The sequence below is a fragment of the Labeo rohita genome, chromosome 23 (assembly GCF_022985175.1).
Source record: "Labeo rohita strain BAU-BD-2019 chromosome 23, IGBB_LRoh.1.0, whole genome shotgun sequence".
NCBI classification, from domain to species: domain Eukaryota; kingdom Metazoa; phylum Chordata; class Actinopteri; order Cypriniformes; family Cyprinidae; genus Labeo; species Labeo rohita.
In genome coordinates this window covers 23,788,299-23,814,942 of record NC_066891.1, presented here as the reverse complement: position 1 = coordinate 23,814,942, position 26,644 = coordinate 23,788,299, and the positions used below count along the sequence as shown (strand labels likewise).

Here is a 26,644-nt window from a genome sequence, read left to right as displayed (position 1 = left end):
TTGCCAGGAAATTTTTATTCTCTAAGTGAACTAATTCTTTAACTGCAAGTAAAAATGATAAAAAGGAACTCTTTCAGTAAAGCTGAAACTGTCAATTTAAGCAATGAGGTTTGCTTATTCAGGCCCTCTTATGACTAAAGATGCTTTTAGAATCCAGTATCCCTTTTTAATTTTGCGCACATAAATCTGTTATTATAAGGTGGGATGTTGGGAATAAATGCATTTGTTCTTTGTGCCTAAAACATTTACTTATTTACTTTTCTCAACTATTCATTATTCATATTAAAAATCATAAGCAAATATGTGCGCTAAAACCATGTACAGCTAACCATTGTTTCAAGAAGATCAGAATAAACAGCATTGAGTACAAATATTTAACCTTTTCTGAGTAGGAATATTTTAAAAGAACATAACATTAATGATATCTAAGCATACAAACACATTTTAGGAATAGCTTAAAGTAATAATAATAATTAAAGTCAAACGGTAGCTTTTTTCCCCTCAGGTCAGAACCTTGATGCATCAGGGAAGAACAAGGATTGCAGTCCTCTTCGCACACTCGTTAACTCTTCCTCTTGCTACAAAGACAAAAAACTTGTCAGCCCTGCAGAATTGTGACATTTGAGTATTATTATCAATTGTGTTCGCACCCACCATTTCTTTGAAGAAACGCTCCTGAACTGACTTCATGTTCTTCCTCATCAAAGACATCTGCAACACAAGCAAAAAGGTTTCTATTGTAGACAATCAAAAATGAAAAAGCCTTTAACTGTAAATATAACTACTAGGGATGTAACGATATCAAAATCTCATGATACAATAATATCTTGATATTAAGTCCACATTATGGTATTTATTGTGATATTTAAAAAAAGACATGGGAAAAAATTTACATTTTAAAGTTAAATTCTTTTATTTAATGCACTTTGAGAGTTTAAAATTAAGATCTGGTGACCGGTGCCTGGACTTTAACCCTTTAAGTGCCCGTTGGAGCTCTTTCTTTCATTGTCTTTTTTCTCCATCACATTTTAGTAATCGTCATAAATTCTATATCATGTAAATTCATTCTGTAAAAACATTTTGAAATCAAATATTGCTTTACCATGGAAATGGTACATAAAATCTTTTGTGGGCAGTGTCGAGTGTCATATTACAAAATGTATTACGGTCTTTTAGAATCAAAACTTTTTATAATCTTGACAAAATACATATCATCGGAAAGGTCTGAGTCTCAAGATCCCATATTTGGTGGTTATTTTGTGATATTGACAGAGAAATGCTTTTTTAAAAAAATCAATCGAGTTTTGATGGCACCCGGTGGCTGTTAGTGGTAAAACGCCCTAAATAAAATCTCACAGGAACCTAATTTTTTTTTAAATCAACTTCAAAATTGAAACATAATTTATTTAGACATAAGGCTTTAATTTTATAGCAATTTTGGATTAAAAAATATTTTATAAAATATGTATTTTATATAAAATAAAAAAATGGTACAGTGCATTTTCTTTCCAGTACATTTAAACTTCTATAACTTTTTTGATAATGTCATATTTTGAAATGATTTCATCAATAATCTGCAGGTTGTCTTCTGAAAAAGGAGTCCAACCTTTGGTCTGTATTTCAAAGTTTTCATGAATTATAACAATTAAAGTCTGGATAGTGCACTTCAACGTAGGGTGACCTCCTGACAAGAGATCTGCTGCGGGACACAGATGTGATTTTGCAGGACAATGCGGGAGACGTGTGAGATAGATACATTTTCTACTGTTATGCTATGTAAATACTGTCATATACGCCGATTTATGTTTCAGAGTGCGCACATGCAAGCGAGAGAAAGCGCGTCATTTTTATTGAAAGTTAAGAGAATCCACCTGTGCGTGCACATTTTTACGCGCCCCCGCATTACAATAATGCGCTCTAGACATTTGTCATTAAAATGACGCCATAGAAACCACATCAAACAAACTATTAAAATAAGAAGTGGCATCTGAAAGCTGCGTCGGGTTTTTCAATTGGTTAAGTTGAATAGAGAATATTGTGTTTTTCCGTGTGCGCTAGACCATTTCAATCGGTAGTGCTGGATCACTTGATGAGGTCCGCAAAACGTTTGCGCGAAAAGTATGCGGCAAAAAGATTAAATAAAAAGTTTTCTAAAAAAGGCAAAAGAATGGATGTTTTCTTAATATGATCATTAAAAACAAACAGGCTGATGAAAATGTGGGACATTTTCTCAATATGTAACGTGTGGGACAAGGGGTGAAAATGCTGTGCAGTACAATGCAAAGCGGGACAGGTGGTCACCCTACTTCAATGTCTATGTTCAAAAATGAGGGGTGGCACTTAAGAGGACTCGACCGTCTTTTTATCTGTGATATACTGTCTCAGTCTAAATTACATTTACATTGGTGTTTTAGGAAGCCAAACAAATTAAAATATAATAAACAGTAACAACGACAGTAATAGCCATATACTGTATACAGTAACAGCCACAACAATTGCATTGCAAAATAAGTGAAAATGATTTTTTTCCTAGGTATATTCTTTTTGCTTTACACTGCAGTAGGGAAATTACAATGCTTCTTTCCTAATTTCTACACTTGAAAAAGATATTTCGAATTTGGACTGCAGTAACCACTAGCTGTCAGCAATTCATACTGCATTTTTAAGCTTTTATTTTGACAGAAAGGCAGTAAAGCCGTTATTTTGACGGAAAACTCCAGCTTCAGTGAAAACAGGCTTACAAAAACACACTACAAATCTAGTGAAATGCTGTAATCATCTGCCGTGAAAATAAAGCATAACTGGTGGCTGTTGCATTCCCAAATGCGCGTTAAACTCACAGCACGTGCAATAAACAAGTTCACTGCATTCACTGTGAACGGAGCCGTTCTGAGGTGCGGAAAACACCGGATCACAAGCTGATTGTCTGAAAGGAGTGAAACACGCAGCGAAAACAGACTTGATGAAGGGATTAAGCTATATTGCGCTACTCAGTTTTAGTTCATTTGACAGATAATGTGTCAAAGCATAATGGACCAAAACACAACTTTTACCTTTTATGTTAGAATAAGACGTTTCAATATATTTTAAAAACTACACTTTTTGCCCGGAAGACCTTGCGTTTCATATCGTCATGTGACCACAATGATATCCACGATACCACGATATTGATAATACCATTACATCCCTAATAACTACTGAACCATGTTGGACCACACTCAAAAAAGGTTGAGGTCCTCACCTCCACAGAGAAGATTTGTTTCTCGTACTCCAGACTATCACACACGTCAGTCTGGATGGTGCTTTTCAACTGCTGTAATCTGAGACAAAACAACAAGCACTTACATTACAAATCCAATGTACAAACAGCAAATACAAACACAGGGAACTATTCAAAGCAATCAACCAGTCACTTTGTTTGAATCTAGAGAAACGGGCAAATTCTCTGAAACATGGTGTACAATGCATGCAAACACTGCTGAGTAGCTTCCTTGGAAAAAAGTGCTCTTCTGTTCAATTTACACTGACTCTCTTAGCAGCTATTTTTTTAAACTATGCAACTCTCAGTGCACTAAAACGAAAAATGTACCTGTCTAAAATCTAGTCTTTCATCTGCCCATATTTAAAAGTCTTCCATATTTAAAAGAAGAAATCACAAGTTTCTTTGCATAATAGCCTGGCTGTTTTCCCCCCTGTTGCATCTTGTTAGCTACGAATGGCTGGAAAATCCTGTTTGCTGTTGCGACCCAGAAAAACCCAGAGACTATTTCATAGTCATAAACAGGTCTTGTAGACATGCGCAAAGAACAGTTATTTAGGGAAGATAAGTTCCATTTACATTAGAGCTGGGAAATCTATGGCATTCATCTCATGTTCATACAGCAGCTGATATAGTCTCACCTCTTGGTTCCTTTCTCTTGGTAAGCATGGAAAGCCACAGTCTGCTTTTCCCAGTAAGTCTGTAGATACAGGTGATTAAATCAAAGACCATTTATATATTTTACACATCTACTTGCCAAAGTCCATTTGCAATTATAGGCACTTGTCAAATCAGAACATTTGTTACCGTCAACTCCTCTTCCATGCTTCTCAAAACAATGTCATCTTGCTCCAAATTTGCTATTTCACTCAACAGGACTTGTTTAACTTTCTCCAGCCTCTGAGTACTATAAAACAAGGAGAAAGAAAGCAGATGAGGTCAGTGGTGGACAGTGACAAAGTAGTTGTACTTCATTACTGTACTTAATTACATATTTCAATTATCCGTAATTTACTGGAGCAGTTTTATTTTGAGTAACTTTCACTGTTCTACATTCCAAAGCATGTATTTCACTACATTTCATAAAACATATTGTAACTCCTTATAATATATCACATGCTCCAAGACGCAGAAGTGGTGTCTGATTCATGAACAAACTGATTCTTTTCAATTAACCTGTTAAATCGATTCGCAAACTGCACCAAGCGGTTCATTCACGAATCGGAATGCTCCGAAGCAACTGTTCTTGAGTCGACAACTCGCTAATTCAAATGATCCATTTAGAGTGAGTCTCCAATGAACTGAAATCACAAGTAAGAACTGGGAGATCTTGCTGCGTAAAGTAAGTTACTAAAGTCGAAATTTAGGATTAATTATTGTAACTGAAAATTATATTTAGGTCAAAACTGTCCATTGTTTGTGAATTAAATCTGCTGTAAAGGGTGATCTGTTTAAGCCTACTGAAATGCTTGAATTCAGACACATCAACATCAGTGTCTCTATGTTTTAGGTCAAAAAACAACATTAAAATAACAGAATAAATAAAATAACTCATGCACGTTCATATTCCCCGCTGTAACGCTAGCAGTTTTATTAAAATGCTACGCATTTAGCCCAAGTGACATCTGTTTTTATATTGTTTATCAACAGTATACATTTTTATGTTGTTTGGATCAACAAGCCAAGTAGACAGATATGAATGTTTATTCATAACCATACTGAAAATAAGTAAATATTGCTAGCTGATGCTAACTGTCTAGCCATCAAGCTTGCTGGTGCCAAGTTGAGGTAATTTTTAGACATCAAGTCCCAATATTTTTATTCAACCACCTAGACAGATTACATCTGAGGGGAAAAAAAAGGATGTGATGTTCAGAACATAGTAACTACAGTAATTATCAAAGTGGGAAGTGATGCCCTCTGGGGGCATTTGGCAGACAAGGTTTGAGAGGAAAAAAATCATTATGAAAATATAATTATATTTTCCTTAAAATGTTCTTGCTAACTTCAGGCCTTATTCTCATGTCATATATAACTGTGACGTTATGCAAAAAAAAAAAAAACAAGCTTTAAAGCACCTTTTTCTTACTGGTGAAAATTAGATGGTCAAATCTGTTTTCTCTCAGGTACATCGCAGTGTAAGCTTCACAGTGAATATTACTACATTACTCTCATCAACATAGTCCATATCAACAACAAAAATGTATTTTTACTCCATATATTGGTTATTTTGGGAAAATCCAAGGTATTTTGAGCAGAAGGATTATAAAAAAATATGTGCTAATATAAAATTTAATTAAGTAGCCTATATAAAATTGCAAAAAAAAAAAAATCCGTACTTTTTTACTTAAGTACACAAAAAAGCGTGTACTTTTGTACTTTCACTCGAGTAAAATGAGCATTTTTACTTTTACTGGAGTAATATTTTATTACACGTAGCTGTACTTTTACTCAAGGACTTGATTTGTGTACTTCGTCCACCACTGGAAGAGGTAAATATCAGATGTCTTTTAGAGCAGAAACTCTGATCTTTTCTGAGTCATAAGTCATGTCTGACCTGAACTGGTGTACTTGAACACTGACAGAGGACATGTGCTGCTGTAAGGTCTTCAGAGTCTGCCTGGTGTAAAGATCCATCGTCCTGCAGCGATTCTGATAAACGCACAAGACAAGTTATTGGAAAAAGCTAATAACGCTCATTGAATGCTTCAAGATGTGCAGCGGGTTTGCATGCAAGGATGTGAATCCTCAAATAGTTGGCTCATGCTGCTGGCGTGGTTAGCTAGGGCTGATTTAGTGAGAAAAGTGAGATGACAAGCACCTTGATCTTCCTCTTAAACTCTGAGCTGAACTGATGGCAGATAAAGCCCACCTGCTGAGCAGGCTGGGTCAGGTCTATGTCTGCCTCCACACTGGCATGCCTGCAACTGGACCTCGTACAAGATGACAGCGTCTCCACTTCTTCAGCTGCAAAAAAAAACACATACACATACTCATGAGTCACCTGCATAGTGAGTAAACTTAAGATGTACAGTACAGCTGAACTTCTGAATCATTCAGTTTTTTATATTTACACTACTGTTCAAAAATTTGGGGTCAGTGGGATTTTTTTGTTTGTAAGAAATACTTTCATTCAGCGAGAATGCATTACATTTATCAAAAGTGACAGTTTCTGTTAAATAAATGTTACAATTTAAAAAAAAATGCTGTTCTTTTGAGCTCTAAAAATGTAGTATCGTTAATCACAAAAATAAAGCTTTCAAAATTGGTAATAATAAGAAATCAGCATTAACAATGACACATACTGTTTTTGATCAAATAAATGCAGACTTGGTGTGCATAAGAGACTTTCAAAAATATTAAAAAGCCTTACCGACCCCGAAACTTTTGAATGACAGTGCACATTTATCAATACTATGTTTTTAGCCTTATTTTTGTGCCCAGAAACACTTTTTCTCTCGAGTCTCTCATTACTGGATATTGTTGTTTCCTTGGCCCTTTTATTTAGGCCTTTCTGGTAACTTCTCTTTCTTCTTCCGTTCTCTGTGACTGTGTCTTCCTCCTCTTCCTCTGAGCTGCTCTGATCCTTCACCAGCGGTTTAATATTGGGGCCTGAGGCACAGCAACACAAAGTCATTCACAGAATCAAATGCCATCTGGGCTAGAATTCTTATTTAGGAAACTGAGAAAACAATAGATTTTCCCAGCAGAATCAACAATAACAGCGCCTGATAAAGTCAGGAATTAAATGACTCTGTGTTTGAGAAACTTACTGAGATTCAGTACATTCATTAAAACGGTTTGCAAAATCTAAATATTCAGTGATGTGCTATGTATTATGTAGAGACCTGCCCTGATTACAGTTGAGGTCAAAAGTTTGCATCCCCCTTTCAGAATCATTAAAAATAAGAAATGTTAATTATTTTACCAAAATAAGAGGGATCATACAAAAAGCATGTTATTGTTTATTTAGTACTGACCTGAATAAGATATTTCACATAAACGATGTTCACATATAGTCCACAAGAGAAAAATAATAGTTGAATTTATAAAAAAAAATGACCCAGTTCAAAAGTTTACAACCCCTTGATTCTTAATACTGTGTTGTTACCTGAATGATCCACAGCTGTGTTTTTTTGTTTAGTGATAGTTTTTCATGAGTCCCTTGTTTGTTCTGAACAGTTAAACTGCCTGCTGTTCTTCAGAAAAATGCTTTGGGTCCCACAAATTCTTTGTTTTTTCAGCATTTTTTGTATTTGAACCCTTTCCAACAATGAATGTATGATTTTGAGGTCCATCTTTTCACAATGAGGAAACTGAGGGACTCCTATGCAACTATTACAGAAGGTTCAAACACTCACTGATGCTTCAGAAGGAATCATGATGCATTACAAGCCAGGGGGTGAAAACTTTTTGAATTTGATCAGGGTAAGTTTAACTTATTTTGTAGTATCTTCTGCAGCTTCTGAAGGACAGTACTAAATGAAAAAATATGATATTTAGGCAAAATAAGAAAAATGTACACATCTTCATTCTGTACAAAAGTTTTCACCCCTGGCTCTTAATGCATCGTTTTTCCTTCTGGAGCATCAGTGAGTGTTTGAATCTTCTGTAATAGTTGCATATGAGTCCCTCAGTTGACCTCAATGTGAAAAGATGGATCTCAAAATCATACAGTCATTGATGGAAAGGGTTCACATACACAGAAATGCTGGAAAACCAAAGAAGTTGTGGGACCTGAAGCATTTTTCTGAAGAACAGCAGGCAGTTTAACTGTTCAGGACAAACAAGGGACTCATGAAAAACTATCAATAAACAAAAAAAAAACAGCTGTGGATCAATCTATTTTTAATGGACTGTATATTAAATATCAAATACGTTCTGATTAGCTGGCATTACCACAAGGAAAAAAATACTTTATGCTGGTAACTTGCCACACCATGCCTAGTTAGAACGACATAATCTTCTTTAAAATGTGATAAATACCCTTACTAGGAGTGAAGGATTTATTAGCAGACATGAACAGCTTTCTGGGCTTCATTTTTAAAGCTAGCTGTGATGGAGAAGGAGCCTTATTTTCTTTGTCCTCTTCACTGTCTTCATCTCTCTCTGAAAGACTAGTGGAGTGGCTCAGGGTGACATGCTTGTGGATGGCTGTTGGACCTGATTGGTAAAAAAAAAATTGGTACAAAAAGGATGCTTATTTTTGTATACTAACAAATCAAATATAAAACCACAACATAATTTAAATCTCCTCACCTGACTTAAATTCTAGTCTTTCAACCTTCCTTGAACTTACTTTCTGGGATGCTGGTGTTTTCTATAAGTCGTACAAGAAGTTGTGTTATTGAAATGTACTAGTATGACCTGTGCTCAGAAATGAACTGTTAAACTGTACCTCTAGCTCAGTGCACATCAGGGCCATGTTGCTCACAGATATGTGAGAAGATTGGCTCATTGTCACAGAAATGACAGATCTTCTTTCAAAAGATGTTGGACTGGGTTTGTTCATGACACCTCTCTGCTCCTCCTGAAGGTCTGAAGGGACTTGTGGGGAGGGCAGCATGGATGTCTCCATGGGTTGAGTAGGGATCAGTAATGAGTGGACTGGACTCAGTTCAACCTGCAGGTGTTATGCATTACATAAACCAGTGGTTTTCAATCCTGGTCCTGGGGACCCATCTCTCTGCACATTTTGTGTGTCTCCTCTATTTAACACACCTGATTTAGATCATCAGCTCATTAGGAGAGCCATGTACCAAAGCCATTAGATGGCAAGCCTGCAACCATTAGCCGAAAAAGTGTAACAGCTAAAGCTAACGCTTCTGGTCTTAGAGGAAACGGCTTATCATTTAATGAATCGACAGCCTATCTGCTAATCTTCAACATGTTTTACACTAAACAATACTTTTAGATTGAACTATTTTTAGAGTTTACCACGAAAAAAATGCAGTTTTATAAGAGAAGTCACTGACTTTTTGAGACTGGTGGGATTCAGCTTACGGCACTTCTCATTCATTCCTATGGTATCCGAAAACGGCGACTGAGTGTCACACAACTCTGAATTCAATTTCAATGACGTCAAGGCTATAATGTGATTGGTTAAGGAACACGTGATCCAAGTTAGCCATTATACTTTCTCTAATAGTAAGTAATACAGATTCTCTCATCTCCCTATAGTAAGAAAATCTCTGCATGTACTGAACTGAGTGTATTAGAAAAAGGAGACATACAAAATGTGCAGAGCAGTGAGTCCCCAGGACCAGGATTGAAAACTACTGACAAGAACATATTTATCTTTCTTTAAATTTCGCTTGTAAACCAAATCCTCCGTCCTGTCTGCTATCGTTTGCTTTCCAGTAATTTTTGCTGCTTGTGCTGATGCGGTGAGTATAAACCAGGCAATGCTCCAAAAACGAAAGCACGTCTCTTACTCACTTCATGTGATCAGAAAAATCAGACTCCTGCTTTACTGTCTGCAGCGCACGCTTCATGCATGGAGCAGATCAGACACTTTGGAGCAGCGCAGACCATGCACTGGCACAAATGCGATCACGTACAATTTTAACTCGCACATTCTCAAAAAAACTGTCGCAGTCTAGAGCCCTGCAAATGATAGGGTTCCCTGTGTAGTTAACAGCATCAGTTAGGACAGATATTTTTTCTCTAAGAAAATCAAACTCTCGATGACAGTGTCGGTGTCGGTATCAGCCAATGTCATTCTAAAATAATCGGCTATCGGAAAACAGTTGTCAGGAATGTGTAATATATATTTTTTTTATGATTTTTCAATGCATACAAAGTTTAACAGAGCTATTTGAAAATAGAGAAATAGAGATCTTTTGCAATTATAAATGTATTTACTGTCACTTTTCATCAATTTAATGCATCCTAGCTGAATAAAAGTGTGTCTTACTAATCCCACACTTTTGTATTCAAATCAGAAATTACTCTGGCATCAGTGAAAAGTAACTGCAAAAAGAAACATTAAGTTTATAGTTTCATAGTGCTGAATTCCTGAGGTAATTTCATGTTTTATGTTACTCCGTTTGCTGTGCAATGTCTGTTTGTTTCTCTACAATGTCACCTGCTATTTCAAATGCACAAGCCCTTTAAATTTGAATAAAGTCTTAATAAAGCTGCCAATGTTTTGTTCATCAGCTGTTAAAAATCATTCTGAAACTGATCCCAACGATATTGTTTCCCTGTATCGTTATCGTTATAGTCGTGGTGTGAACTCTGCTATTCTCTTAAATTTGAAACGATTTTTAGAACGTTATCTTTGTAGTTATAGTTATCATTCTTGGTGTGAACAGGCCTTTAACAGCAGTAATGTGGCTCATTAGTACTTGATTTTTCCATCTATTTTGCTCTATGGTTGTTTCCTGTTTACCTGAGCAGCAGGTGGATTCTGCTTAGAGTCTCTTGAGGTTGTGGAAACAGGTGTTATGGAGTGAGATGATGGTTTCACAGCAGCTTTATTCCCTGGAGTTTTACGGAGCGTGGAGGTTTGGATTTCTTTGAGAGAACTGAAAGACTGTAGTGGAGGAGAGTCAGCTTCGATTGGGGAGATGGACAGAGAACGAAGAGGTGTAGCACTGGATCTCAAGTTGGTTGTTAGTTTTTCACCAGCTATAGAGGAAAAATAAAATATAAGTGACACAGCAGTTACTCAAGATGTTGTTTTTATAAGAGGCTGTTCATTCAATAAATTTAGCGTGATTCAGGGCCAATAATAAACACAATTATTAATTCCCCATGACTTGTATATACATTTTGCAAATAAGCATTTTAATTAAAAACCATATATTAATACAAATAACTAGTTTATTTCTTACATCTCATCTTTTCAACGGAGGGAGGTGAGGCAAATGTGGAAGATAATCTTGCAGCCCAAGATTCTTTCTGTCTTCTGGCTGACCCCTGAACAGATGACGTCTTCTGCACTGTGAGATGCTCTAGACTAGACATCTTGCCTTTGTCATTCCTCTGATCTTGCAGCATCTTTGCAAAGCCTTTATCTGTCTTTTTCAATACATTCTTCTCATTTTGTAGCTTTGCTATGTCTAGAGAGGTTTTCTCTCTCTTTTCTCCTTGTTCTGTGGCTCGAGCTGGGACAGACTTCTCAAGCGTTGCTTGTTTCCCAATTGCTTTTTTCTATTCGGAGAGACATAAGACAGAGACATAAAACTCATCAGGACAGTTATCGTACTGTCTAGACCCTGAAAGTCTAAAATAAAGGTATTTACAACTAATTAAGTTTCCTGTGCACTGTGCTGAATACCACATGCCTTAGGGGGTGGTGCTTTTTCGCTCTCTGACAGACTGGACTGGTTGTCTGAGTCAGACGGCTCTCTGTAGGTTCTGGTCAGGGCTGCAGCTCTTTGAGGTCGTCCCGTTGCTTTCTTATTATTGATGCTTGGCTGCCTTTTATCCTTCTGTTCGGCCATTTTCTTCTGCCTCTTCTGTTATTGACCCAATCCAAGAGAAAAGTGAATAATTATCAATTTGACTGTACAAAATACAATACTACTGATACAAAAAAGTGTAATAAACTTATGTACAGAGGCATATGAAGTAACACTGGGTTCAGGGTATGTACAGATACTGTGAAATGAAATTCCAGTACTTTTAAGGACTTTTCAAGCACTACCTTTTTTGTGTAAATGTATTACTTTTTTTTTTGTTAACCTGGCAACACATCCCTTTCTCCCAAAAAAACTCATGGTAAATCCTAGTTAAAACCACAGTAACCACAAATTAACCATGGTTTTCCTACACTAACCAAAGTTAAACCATGTTATTTGTAGTAAAACTGTGGTTATACGGAAAAAAAAAAAAAAAAAAAAAAAAAAAACATGGTTACTACACTTTTACGGTAGAAAAAACACAGTTCATTTTCTTAAGGGATTTGTATTTGTACTTTCAGTATTTTTGTAATTTCTTTCTTTTTTCGTTTTCTTTTTTTTTAAACTGTACTGGCTTAATGGTTTGATGTTTTCTACTGTTTAATAAAAAATGAAAAAAATTCTAATTTTTGAAATACTGATCTGAAACAAATGATTCATGAACTATCATTTCAGATCAGGACTTGGTGTGTGGAATGCGAATCATTCAATTCGCTAAATGATTCACAATACGTAATCTGAAGTCCCAATCTAAATCAAATGATTCCTGAACCCGCTCCGAAGTTCTGATCTAAATCGAATGGTTCATGATAAGCGATTTGAAGTCCCGATCTGAATCAAATGATTTGTAAAGTTCCAATCTAAGTCAAATAATTTGCAAACTCATTCCTAAGTTCCAATCTAAACCAAATGATTTGCAATTCGAAATCCCGGTCTGAATGGTTTAACTGATTCTGAGTTTCGAAAAGCTTCACCAGTAACTGTTTCACTGATCTCTATAAGTGCTTTATAAAATCATTACAAGCAATGTCGAAATTCAAAAATGAATGGCTCTTTTAATTTGATCTGGTTTTTGCTAGTGAATCGCTTGAAATGAATGATCAAAGTCACAAGTTTGAATAAATCGGAGCGGTTCCAGCGTAAATGACTCACTCAATTGATTCGGATCATCTGTTTCTCTTTTCACATCTTCAGCCATGTTTACGCTACACTGTCAGTACTACTACTGGCTTAGCTCGCTAGTTTTATGACATTAACTGAAATCCGTGAAAAAAGTATATGTTTTCTGAATTGTTGAATTTTGCATGAAAAGATGTGCTTGTTGAAAAAATTAAACACTTATTTCATAGATGCATTATTTCAATAATTCAAGTACTTTTCAAGTACCTCTTGAAGAATATTGCTATTCCAAGCTTTGAATTTCAAAAAGTCAAATACAAGTACTTCAAGCACTTTAAGCACCTTGTACGAACTCTGTGGGTTGCTCTTTTTAAAATAAGGGTTCAATTTACTATGCAGGCCCACTCTAATATTCTCCTCAGTCCACCCTTACCAAACTAAGCTGCAAATGGTTAATTCAGAAATTAAAAGTACAGTATATGGCCTCCTTAAGTACAGAGGAGTTGTTCTTACCCGCTTTGCCTTGATTTGTTTTTTCTCCGGTTTTGGCGAAGACAAAGGTGTATATGGTGATTTAACTGAAATAAAACAAAAGTGCAAGAGGATGTGGAAGAGAGAGGCAAAGTAGTTATCAGTAAATTGTGTGTAGATGCCACTCATCATCACTGTGGAGTTAAAGGGCTAGTTGACCCAAAAATGCCCTAACCCCTAAGACCTTTATTCATCTTCAAAACACAAATTAAGATATTTTTGATGATATTCAAGAGACATATTTTAAAGAGGTCATCGGATGCCCATTTTCCACAAGTTGATATGATTCTTTAGGGTCTTAATGAAAAGTCTATAATATACTTTGGTTAAAAATTTGTGGTTTAAAACAACACCCTTTTTACCTTGTCAAAATGAGTTCTGCAAAAATCATCCCATTCTGAGGGATTGTTCCTTTAAATCCAAACACTAATGTTCCTCTGCTCACCCCGCCCCTCTCTTCTCTCTGTGGAGTGATGATCTTGTTTACTTTAGCCGCATTTAGTCGCTAAACTTCCTAACTACCACGTTATAAGGAAAGGCGATCGCAAAGATTCATAAAAAAAACCCTTATACGCACTTCTGCAAACATAGATATATGTAGATCAGGAGCCGTATTCCCTTCACAAACGTAATCCACTGCATCTTCAGCGGCTCAGATGTCGGGAGTAAATGACGACCACTATGTTCATTATTACATCCAGCAACACAACACCTCAATCGCTCAATCTGAGATATTCTTGTCTAATTTACATCCCTGCTCTGGCATTAAAACATAGAGGTTACTGGACTGTTACAGCTGATCTGAGGTAAGATGCTCATGTCAATCAACTATTGTGGAAGCAGCCTCTGTCGGTGTGACAGCACACCAACAAGCATCTGAGAATGGCTCGATTTGAAAAAGGGGATATTATTTTTACAGATTAATTAAAAATGATAAAAAACTATTTTATCATTATAAGGTCGATTTGTACATACACTGCCACCACACATTAATGTTCAAACAACATGTGAACTTTGCATCTGATGACCCCTTTAATAATGTCCTTACTACCTTTCTGGGCCTTGAATGTGTCAGTTGCATTGCTGTCTATGCAGGGTCAGAAAACTCTCGGATTTCATAACAAATATCTTAATTTGTGTTTCGAAGATGAGTAATTAATGACAGAATTTTAATTTTTAGGTGAACTATCCCTTAACCTCTGCAGATGACAAATAAGAGTTCAAAACACAACAGTTGGAAATGTAAGAAATCTCTAAAGTACAGAGATTGGTGTAGCATACATGCAGTGTCAGCTGGTGGAAAGATGGGTTTAACCGGCTGCCTGGTATAATCTAACACTTTGGGCTTGGATTTCCTGTTGGCTGAGTTTAACCAGCTAATCTCTGTCATGTTGTCTGTGTCTGTATCACTGAACAGGTTTTTCTTCACATTTGTCTTGGCAGCCTAGGTTGTAAAAAAAGAAAAACAATTTTTTTGTGACAGGCTTATGCTAATTAACAAACGCATAAGTGTCCATCCCCACATAATTAAAAAAATGTGAACCTTTGAAAGCTGAGGTCTCTTAGTTGACTTGGAGAGAGTCTGAGGATTACTGGGTGCACTAAAAGAGAAAATGCAATGTAAATATGCAATAAAAAGCATAACACAATACACATTCATAAATACACAGGATTTCTTTGGAAAGATTTTAACTAGTGTCAGCGTAAGTGTCCTGAACTTTGCTGTTAGGTTCACTTGTTAAACACTAGAGGGGGCTGTTTTTATAAATTAACACAATTACCTGCTTTCCACTCTGGATGTATCAGAGGATTTCTTTCTCTGAAGAGGACAAAATTAGGAACTAGTGACAATTATGATCATATTTTTAAATATTGTATAACATATAATATTTATTTAGTTTGCATTCAGAGCTATTGGTGTCCTTACCACACTAATTTTTGGTGTGTCTTCTGTAAATGTATAAATATCCCTGAGGAGACAAAACAATAAATACAGTGTTTCATGAAAGCTATCAAATTACCATCCCTAGTTTAAGGGAGTGAAGTCAGTAAAATGCAGTACTCAAGCTGCTGGAAATCCTTCTTTGATTTGTCATGTGTTGAGCTTGAACTCCTGGCAGCAGCTTTCTCCTGTAACACAATGTGCAGGTAAAATCACATTTGTAACTAGATGTATTGATTTGACATATTTCTTTCTTTCTAAATGACTTACATTTGAGGATGGACGGCAGCTCTTGTTGAGCAGATATCTGAAAGTGAACGTAACGTTATGATTGCATGTGAGGACAGAGGAAAAGGTAGCGCCTGAATGAAAGGTCAGTCTGTTTCACCTGTTTGTAGACGTGATATTTAACTGGGGCCCAGGTTCATGGGATGCTGCTTTGGCAGTTTTCTTATAATGACTGGTTATCATTTTCACCATACCATCTGCAGCATGAGCCATCTTCAGAACATTAACAAACACAGTTTAATATAGTTAAGATATTAATTAACAGGATGGTAAAGAGAGTACAGAAAACATGGAGAGATTGGAATGGGATTGGGACATCCCTTGCGAAAAAGAAGTACACTTTAGCATACTTTTAATAAAAAATACATATTAAAAGAACATATTAAGAATATATATTTATAAATGTGTGATCTGAATGTAATGTTTTATGAAACTTAATTGCACATTATTTAAAATTAAAATAACTAGGACTTGCACTAGGAGTGCATCTTTATATGTATACTACCCGGCAAAAGATTTTGAACAGTAAGATTTTTCATGTTTTATAAAGAAGTCTCCAAGCCTTTTAATTTATTCATTAATTTATTAAGTACAGCAAAAACAGCAAATGTTTGAAATATTTTTACTATTTAAGGTAACTGTTTTTATTTTAATATATTTTAAAATGTAATTTATTCCTTTGCTTTCAAAGCTGAATTTTTAGCATCATTACTCCAGTCACATGATCAGAATAATTCTAATATTCTGATTTGCTGCTCAAAAACATTTATTATTATTATTATATTGAAAACATGTGAGTAGATTTTTTTTCAGGTTCCTTTGATGAATAGAAAGTTCAGAAGAACAGCATTTATCTCAAATAGAAATATTCTGTAACATTATAAATGTCTTTATTAACACTTTTGATCAATTTAAAGCTTTCTTGCTAAATAAAAGTATGAATTTCTATAATTCCTTTTCCCAAAAAATGTATACTGACTCCAAGCTTTTGAATGGTATAGTGTAAAATGTTACAAAAGCTTTTTATTTCAAATAAATGCTGATCTTTGGATCTTTCTATTCATCAAAGAATCCTAAATAAAACATACTCAACTGTTTTAAATATTAATAATAATAATAATAATAATAATTATTACACTGTGTGCAGAATTATTAGGCATGTTGATATTCTGGTCATATTTTTTTTCCAAACACATTTTACCAATTCCAAACCACATCAGTCTTAATAACTACTGTTAATTTTGTGTTTAATCATTTATATGTGATATATAATTGTCCGTGAAGGCTGGAAGTGAAAAACTCCTTATATTCAGGTGTGCAGAATTATTAGGCATGTTTTCGTTTACAGCTAAAATGAGCCAAAAAAGAGATTTAACCCAGACTGAAAAGTCCAAATTATTAAATGCCCATGAGAAGAATGCAATACTAATGCATTACAAGAATTTGCAAAGTTAAGGCTTGACCATTGGACAGTGAAATGCTTGTTGAGTCTGCATGGTCAGAAAAAACAGGTGGAGAAGAAAAGATGCATGTTAACTGCAAAAGAATTAGGAATTAAGGTGAAGAATTAGGTGTGACACCATCAGGAACCGTTTCCAGTTCTCCAGCGCCACCATTTTCCAGAACTGCAACCTACCTGGAGTCTTCAGAAGTACAATGTGTCAGGTTCTCAGAGACTTTGCTTGGTAAAAAATCCTAAAAAATGCCCCTTACTTAATAAGAATAACAAGCTGACGTCTTGTGAAATACATGAAGACAGTTTTTTATATGCTTTAGAGACAGATAAGTTGAGAGTGACTCTTGAAGGACAAGCATCACATCCTCTTGTACCTCTGATTCAAGAATTTATCTTCTAAAATCTGGCAGTAAGTTTTGGGAGTTCATGTTTAGTCTCTTATCCTGAAAAGTCTGACTTGCAGAGATGGACTAAAATGTCTGTCTCTAAAGCATATAAAAAAACTGTCTTCATGTATTTCACAACACGTCAGCTTGTTATTCTTATTAAGTAAGGGGCATTTTTTAGGATTTTTTACCAAGCAAAGTCTCTGAGAACCTGACACATTGTACTTCTGAAGACTCCAGGTAGGTTGCAGTTCTGGAAAATGGTGGCGCTGGAGACTAAACGGTTCCTGATGGTGTCACACCTAATTCTTCACCTTAATTCCTAATTCTTTTGCAGTTAACATGCATCTTTTCTTCTCCACCTGTTTTTTCTGACCATGCAGACTCAACAAGCATTTCTCTGTCCAATGGTCAAGCCTTAACTTTGCAAATTCTTGTAATGCATTAGTATTGCATTCTTCTCATGGGCACTTTTCAGTCTGGGTTAAATATCTTTTTTGGCTCATTTTAGCTGTAAACGAAAACATGCCTAATAATCCTGCACACCTGAATATAAGGAGTTTTTCACTTCCAGCCTTCACGGACAATTATACATCACATATAAATGATTAAATACAAAATTAACAGTAGTTACTAAGACTGATGTGGTTTGGAATTGGTAAAATGTGTTTGGAAAAAAAAATATGACCAGAATATCAACATGCCTAATAATTCTGCACACAGTGTATAATAACAATAAATGTTTCTTGAACAGCAAAATCAGCATATTAGGATGATTACTGAAGGATCATGTCACACTAAAGACTGGAGTAATGATGCTGAAAATGTAGCTTTGATCACAGGAATAAATTACATTTTAAAATATATAAACATTAATATTTAAATAGTAAAACTATTTCAAAATTTTACCACTTTTGCTGTACTTTGGATCAAATAAATGCAGACTTGGTGAGCAAAAAACCTTTGCCTGGTAGTGTAATTCCTAATTATTTATATTGTCTTTGAAATATGATTTAAGTATACTGACAAGCTGACAAGCACTGAAAACTAAAATATACTTTAATGTAATTTCTATTGAAACTTGCTTGTCATGCATTTAAATATATTTGTGATCATACATTTTTAAATAATTAAGTTGCAATTTAGTAAATTTAAAATATATAAATTTGAAATATAACATCAAATAACACTACAGTTAAAATTATAGTCAAGCACTTAGTATGTTAGTCAAACAGAAAAATAAGTGTACTTCTTTACAGCATTACATTAAAACAACCATTTAAAATGAAGCATTCTAAATTGGAAATTTTTACAAAATGTACTTTTTAAGTGTACTTAAGTTAAGTGTGCTGTCTTTAAATACACTCAAAAGGCTATTTACTTCATTAATATTATATTATCTGCAAACAGTTTTTTAAAACATACTTTTAAGATTTTAAGTACACCACAAGTGCAATTAAGCACACTTCTTTTTCACAATGCGTGACAGGTTTGATTCAAACCTCCATCACCCACATACTCCTAGAACACTCGACTCCAAGTTCAAGTAGTATTACCCGTCTTAGCAAACACTAATGTTTGTTCTTTATAACATAAAGACATCTATTCCAACTAAGACTCTCACATTGTCATGGTCTGATGCATCGCCCTGAACCTCACTACTCTTCCTTTTCTCTTGTGTAGGTCTAGCAGGCACGGACTTCACTGATTTCTCCATATTTTCTTTCTCTTGACCTGCAGTCCTGGGCTCCAGCGAGGAGCATCTCTGGCCTGCTTGGCCATCTGTACCCTGCTGCTCCCTCAGCACCTCCTCCAGTCTCTGAGTGAGCTGGGTGTGCAGCTGCTTCTGGGTCAGGGTTCTGGGTGCACACTGTGCCGGGGACAGACGCTGAGGAGGGGGATGAGAACTACCATCTGGAGATGATTACACAGAATGCAAAGTTACACAAAGCCATGTGATTCAAATAGTGACAACATATCAGAAACAGTATTTGTTAAAAATTCTGGTTTGTAAGCAAAATTCAGTAAACAATCTGACAGATTCGATGAGTAAATAATTAGACTGATGCGGTTTTTAATCGATTTAGGATCAAAAGAACTGGCTCATTCTTTCATTAACTGGATTACACTTGCCTGCCTGAATGTGCAAGAAACAAAACATAAGTGATGGGGGAGTAATAATGACAGGAAATTAGACTATGAAACTAGCACAGTTATGTAGGAAATTGGTTCAAACTGTCAATTATAGTATAGAGGTCATAATAATAATACAAAGGTGTTTTACTACAGCATGCCGTATTCAAAGTATTTAAGAGTCATGTATTGCAGTCTTTGCTGATAAACAATACCTTACAAATCTATTACCTCACCTGATATAGTGCCGTTTTTAGAGCTATCTTTTTGCAGAGTCAGCAGTGATCCACATACCGAGATTCTCCTTTTACTAGAGTTCAAGCTCCAGGGAGCTGGACAACTGATCAGTTACACATAAAAGATAGACATGCAAGCATATATTATGTTGTGAGCAGACAGAATCCTTTTTACAATAGTTAAACGGCTGAGAAACTGTAACCAAAATGCCAGCAGAAATGCACTCACAAAGAGCTTCCCTTTCTCACAGGTTGGGTGTCTGGGACGATGCTGTTGTCTTTTACACAAAGAAATAAAATAAAGTTAAAAGCATTCGAAAATATGCTCACATCAGCAGTGGCATTTTCTTAGTATGCTTCATATAATACCAAAAGTTTCCTCTTCATGTTCTTTATCAGCCTGCACCATCTGTACTACTTTTTCTACAGGAATATGCTGCAAAAAAGAGTTTTTATAGGGTTAGATAAGCCAATAATAGAAAAAAAGGGAGAGATAAAGGAGGTAGCAATAATAGAAAACATGAAATGAACAATCAGTCTCTCTCTATATATATATTTATATTCAGAGCACCTTGTGGTACTTCTTTTCTTTAGCCTTTATGCTCTGGATTTTCTGTTGGTCCTCATTATGAGCAGCAGGGGTCGACTATCAAGACAAACAGAATTCAGTGAGTTGCATTTTTTGGATTACATCCATTAAGCTGTTTATGACTTTATTACGAATCAGTAAAAGCTAATCAGTATATTGCTTCATTAATGTAACTAGGGCTGCAACTAATGATTATTTTGATAACCGATTAGTTAATATTAATCGGATAAAGAGCCACAATTTTCTTTTTTTATTTTTATTGAAATAACACTATTCCACATTCTGCCCAATGTCCTTCAAACAAATGTGCCAACTGAAAGCTGTGAAACCATAGAGTGCTTAACAATTTATTAGACTATCTGATAATAAAGAGAAAACACAAATATCTCAGGTACCTGTCCAAAAACTGATTAAACCTAAAAATGTTATTGTCATTTATTGGCAAATAACAAACTGAAACAACTAAATAGTATTTATTCACATAATAACAAAAATAGCTTCCTATGCATTTCATAACAGCTTGCATTCTTGCTGGCATTGTTTATGTACTTTTTGACTGTAATTGGGTAAAAAAAAAAAAAAAAAAAAACACTATAAAGCGCTTAACTATTTTTTCTGCCTTTCCTTCATAGATAACGGTAGTAATTATATTATAACATTAGAAACAGCCTACTACTGTTACTAAAGAGCTTACGCATATTGATGGACTATCCAATCCACTTGTTAAGTGGTGCCATAATTTGTCCAATGAACGCATCAACGAATGCAGTTTCTGGGTCCAAGCCTTAACTCATTCACTTAAGAGTACCATCTCAGCAGGCGTTTTTTGAGCACTGTTTATTCATGTTAAACATTTAAGCTAAACGTTTTCAAACTTACAGTGTGCACTATAGTCTCTGTCTTCACAGTGTCCCAAACACAAATTAATTATTTATTTATTTATTTAGATTTATAGTTTCTTTGTCTGGCTATCTGGGATTTCGGTATGGAGTTAAAGGAAGGATTATAATTTTTTTGGTAGTATTATATCACATTGTAAGTGTATAATTAGCACCGTTTGTTGTTTTCTTGTGTCATCTGATAGAGTGTTTGGACCTTGAGGTCATGGAAGAGGTGATGCGTGACGTCAGAACTCCACTTCCAGAGCAACAATTTACAAATAATGTATTCACCCCCTTGTCATCCAAGATGTTCATGTCATTCTTTCTTCAGTCGTAAAAAAATTATCATCCTATATCGCTGTTTTACCTTTTTTGTTAAGGATGTTTGATCTTCTTTGCATGTTCACTTTGCAAAAACTGGGTGGGAACTTCTGCAGCAATGTAGGATGATTTTGAAATTATTTCTGAAGTTGAGGAAGAAAATACGATTGGAGTTTTCCAGCATACCCTAACTGTCTTGAGCCAGAATACACATAGTTCAGGGAGAGCAAGGCAAGACGAGCGTTTAAGATTAAAAAGTATTTAAATTGTATTTTTTTTAATGAAATTAATTGATCGTTTCGCTAGATAAGACCCTTCTTCCTCGGGTGGGATCGTTTACAACCACATTTGGGATCGTTTGAAGCCACATTTAAACTGCATTTTGGAAGTTCAAAATCGGGGCAACATACCAGTCCATTATATGGAGAAAACTGCAGAAATGTTAAGTACATTATATGTAAATCTTTGTTTTGGAAGTGGACTTCCCCTATAACAATCGCATACAGAAAGCTAAAAAAATATTTTGGTATTCACCAATACTGTTAGTTTAGACCAGCAGTGGAACACACCTTACTTAATTTTGAAACCTTACTTTGGATTTGAAATCTTTTTTAAGCACTGTATACAGTGAACATAGTTTAAATCACTTCATTAAAAATGTAAATAATAAAGATAAGAAAGACAAATGAAAACACAAACTCAGTGTTAACCAACAGAGTACAGAGAGTAATGTTCTGCAGGGACACACGTTCACTTTGATCACAGTCATGTCTTACTGTCATTTCTTTATCCTATAAAAGGCGGCTATTAGGCGTCTGATATTTATATTCAGACAATTACACAATGCTATCCCTTTACAGTTCCTACTCTCATAAAATATGTGCACTACATACTGTCTTTTAAATATTCATTTAACGTTCAACAACAGATATTTCAGCACAGTGAATGTTTTTTGCACTCTCCCTCTCTACTGTGTTCCGTCTGTCTGACGCCCATTCAGTAAAGATTTAATCTTAGCACAGACTGTTGTGACAGACTTTTGTGCAAAAATGGAAATGCTTGTGTGTATTTGTGACATTTACAGATAAGGATATGACCGTAAATGGAATGTTTTTGAGCTGAGGATGCAAACACATCTGTCAAAGTGCCTGACAGGGCAAGCCATTACGCTAATGCATTAGCTTAAAGCTTAAAATAAAGAATTCTCATGTTTGGGGCAGCTTGGATCACGTATATGTCCCGCAGCATCTCATTCTGTTTCCTCTACTACTTTTAGATGCATTTTGTCCATATAAATGCATTATTCAGTGCTGTAATTTGACATGACCGGCTGAAGTTGGACGTGCACTATGGGCACCCAACTAATCGATAATGACAATTGCTGTCGATGATTTTTAATTATCAATAATAATTGGTTTTACTGATTAGTTGTTGCATCCCTAAATGTAACTGTTTCAAATTCTAGTTTCCATTTGTTAGTCTACATCATATGAACTTTAATTTGAAGTATCTGAAAATTTCTAAAGAGGTTATACCTGAGCTTGAATTGCTTGGGCCTTCTTTTGGTTATTCTCACACTGAAAACTATGAGAAGACACAATGGAAGATGTCTTGGACATCATGAGTTCTCTAAGTTCAATCTCTTTCTTCCTCTCTGAAGAGCTCATCATCTGAAGAGCTGGTTTCACCATTGGCTTTGACACTAGAATGAGGAATCAAGCAGTTACAAAACTTTATATTGCTTACAAAACTTATACAGATGACTATGTGTTACAGGGATTTCACCACAAGTAGGTGTTTATCTTTATAACAAACCTTTTTACAAACTGATGGGTAATTCAAAATTGTGTAGTAATCGACAACAGAGCTGAGAGTGCTTATACTCTTTCTGTGGTAATCTACAGAGCTATCTAGATTAGTCATAAGGTCATCTTAATGGACCTACCTGCAGGCAGCACACAGAGGGAGGAACAGCTTCCATGTTTACTCCCCACACTGCCAGAGATATATGTGCAGGACTCAGACACCTTCATCTTTATAGGGGTTACCATCTGAAAAACAGAGATTTGCACTCTTAGCTCTGAACCAGAGACATCTGCCCACTATGATTCCATTAGCATGTGCACACAAAGCTGTAATGACAGCAGCATTAACAGAGGTGAGTCAGTGCCACTATACTCCAGCAGTTAAAAGTGAGAAAATGCACCCTCGACACTTTAACGGGGTAATCGAGGACAACAGTTCACCAAAGTTAATTATACAGGTCATCTAATTTAATAACACGCCTGAATACACGGTCCAATAAACAATCATGATTATAATTAAGCCCTGATGACGGCAATTACAGAACAGATATTTTCATCAGGCAGCTGGTGTTAACAGAGAAAAAGCCAAGCTTTTAAAATAAAATCAGACAAGCTGGTGTGTTTCACAAATGGGTTGAGAGGGAACAATATTTAGCTGACAATAAAATGGCATCAGGTCTATGATCAATTCAAAGCTCTTACAAAACATCATTATGCTCTATAAAAGCTGTACAGTCATCCTGAAGTGGACAATCACAATGTTTGTGTTGTGAGCATCCTGTCTTACCTGTTGGGGGACAGTGTTTGTATCTGGTGTTGGATGTGTGGGAGGCTGGCAGGAAATGCCATGCTTGGTTGATGATGACCCTTTTCCCTCTACATGCAAAGAGGGGGACGCTTGACTTTCAGGGACAAAAACCTGAAGTTTAACAGACAGTTAAAACAGATAAAACTTCACACCAAACTGCAATGTCACAAATCACCTTAGGAAGAAGTGATTAGCACATTTAAAAGTATCCTTTGAGCCTAACTTACCTGTGAACTTTCCTGTGAACTTAGGTTGACGTGAACTGGTGTTTTTACAACAGAGGTCTTCCTAACAGACGTCTGAAATACAGCAAGAGGGATTAAAAACATAATTTGCTGGGTGACAGCTGCATACAAGTGATTACACATTTAATGTAAGCGTTTCATTCCTGTTAGCAGATTTAATTTAAAGTTAGAGCTGTACAGCTTCTCCAGCTCAAAAGCTTATCAAATAAATGTTGAGATTCTAATAGACACATTTAATCAACATGTCATCATGTCAAACCATTCATTTAGTTTTGGACTAATCACTCTGGTGTAAAGCTATAATAAACAAACAATACCATGTCAAATTTTAATTTAAGTTTATTTTATTAATATTGTTATGTTATACTATTTATTAGAGTAGATTGGGATTTGTGCTTAGAACCCAAGAGCTTTCTGACCCTGCATAGACAGCAGCGCAACTACCATGTTCAAGGCCCAGAAAGGTAGTAAGGACATAGTTAAAATACTCCATGTGACATCAGTGATTCAACCGTAATATTATGAAGCTACAACAATACATTTTGTGTGCAAAGAAAACAAAATAACGACTTTGTTCAACAATTTCTTCTCTTCCATGTCAGTCTTCGTTCATGACAGTATCACGGTGCATGCATGTGGCGCTGCTGACACAGACGCCGGCATTCTAATGTAGAACTTTTGCAAGTCATTCTCTCTGTCGAAATATTCAGACATGTTTACAAAGACCAGGGCTCGACAATAAGGAGTGCCCGATGGCCCAGGGCCAGTGCGAAAGGCGCTCGGGACAGTTGATGAAGCTGTCGCTGGCCAGATCGGGCCACTGCTGCGCCGTCAGGAAAGTTTATCATTTGCACGTGCTTTTAGGTCTTGTTCATTTAACTTTTCCAGAGATCACAGAAAGACGTGTCTCTGACGGATGGATAGCCTTCAATGTATGTAAAAATACCTGTCTTGACGAATAACTTTGTAGCTTTAACAATGATTATCCTATATTTAATTTATACCATGGAGTACAGATGCACAAACTGCATGCAATCCTTTTTCAAAATGTCATATGTGTGGAAACATTACGAACTCTTTAAACATCCGTTAACAGAGGCCAGAGATGCCGAAGACGAACGCAAAGAGGAAAAAATGCTGTAGCAGGCAGAGCAAGATCACAGTTCACAATGTGCGAAATATTGTAAATATTATCCTAAATACTGAAACAGCATTTATATGAATGTATCTCTGAGATGAACTGACTGTTTTAAGAAATGTTTACTTGGTGTTTTCTTTTCATTTGCCTCTGTATAATGCATTTAAAGTTGCATTCATAAGCATGGCGCTGCTTTGTTTACAGCGGTAACCAAGGAAACGCTGTATCATTATTTATTTATTATTAATTTAACTGGTAAGTAAAATTTTAATGTCATATAAGCTTATTTATTAAAATAAAAGATAACATGGGTCAAAAACAATGATAACTATTTTATTTTTTGTGGCAGGGCCAGTGAATTTTTTTTTTTTCGTTTTTTGGTGAAGTAACCCTTTAAGCATACACTAAAGAGTTCTGATTTGATGAAGTACTGTTAAGTACTGGTTTTTGACATTTCTACTCTTCATTATATAACTTCAGCTTAGACATACAGGCTGGTCTTTTTGAGATAAAGTAGCCATCAGTCACATTACTCACCCTGTTCTTAGCCTGACCAAAAACACTCTCAGTGGCTCGCAAGATGTCTAGAGATGAGCTGAACTTGATGGTGACACTGGAGCCGTCTAAGCTGTCAAAGCAGAGCGGCTCAGTCAGAACCAGATGAAGAACCTTTTTGCTATTCTCCACTGTGAAGTCAAACATAAATATGTGTGAACTTTTATACACAGCTTAAAACAAATCCTGACCTCAGATAGACCAATATGGATCCAAAAATTTGTTTCTGTATTGTATTGTTACCTTCTACTGTGTAACTCTGGACCTCATTTTCAGCAATACACAGTGTGCTCCACTGGCCATCCTGACAGGAGAGAGACATGTAATATTCATATTTCTATTAATTTCTTATTCATCTTCTTACAGAAAACAGCCAAATGTGATTAAATAGCATAATTCAAAGCATAATTTTGTGCTTAATTACACTACCAGTTAAAAGATTTTGAATGGTAAGATTTTAAATGCTTTTAAATACATCTCTTCTGCTCACCAAGCCTGCATTTATTTGATCCAAAGTACAGCAAGAACAGTAAAATTTGGAAAA

The 26,644-nt window shown here is 35.7% G+C and overlaps 1 protein-coding gene across 4 annotated transcripts; it reads right to left on the bottom strand.

The window, feature by feature from the left end:
• Position 1: 1 nt before the first annotated feature.
• sycp2 (synaptonemal complex protein 2) lies at positions 2–26,476 on the bottom strand. Of its 4 annotated transcripts, none has more exons than XM_051097408.1 (33): positions 26,344–26,476; positions 26,083–26,231; positions 24,390–24,461; positions 24,142–24,273; positions 23,495–23,600; positions 23,085–23,251; positions 20,330–20,404; positions 20,128–20,194; positions 19,988–20,036; positions 19,759–19,862; positions 19,014–19,303; positions 15,648–15,760; positions 15,530–15,566; positions 15,380–15,447; positions 15,245–15,287; positions 15,099–15,136; positions 14,861–14,918; positions 14,599–14,761; positions 13,300–13,364; positions 11,551–11,724; positions 11,098–11,416; positions 10,653–10,891; positions 8,658–8,882; positions 8,519–8,579; positions 8,246–8,422; positions 6,734–6,871; positions 6,132–6,226; positions 5,817–5,911; positions 4,067–4,166; positions 3,901–3,959; positions 3,242–3,320; positions 655–711; positions 2–578 (listed from the first exon to the last, which is right to left on the bottom strand). In XM_051097408.1, the coding sequence occupies exons 1-33, from the start codon at positions 26,420–26,422 to the stop codon at positions 507–509; spliced, it is 3,765 nt and encodes a 1,254-aa protein (XP_050953365.1). In that variant the 5' UTR covers positions 26,423–26,476; the 3' UTR covers positions 2–506. The 4 variants fall into 4 exon arrangements, with proteins under 4 accessions (XP_050953365.1, XP_050953364.1, XP_050953363.1 ...); XM_051097407.1 differs by having other exon boundaries at positions 6,081–6,226; positions 8,252–8,422; XM_051097406.1 differs by having other exon boundaries at positions 3–578; positions 6,081–6,226.
• Between the last annotated feature and the right edge of the window lie 168 nt (positions 26,477–26,644).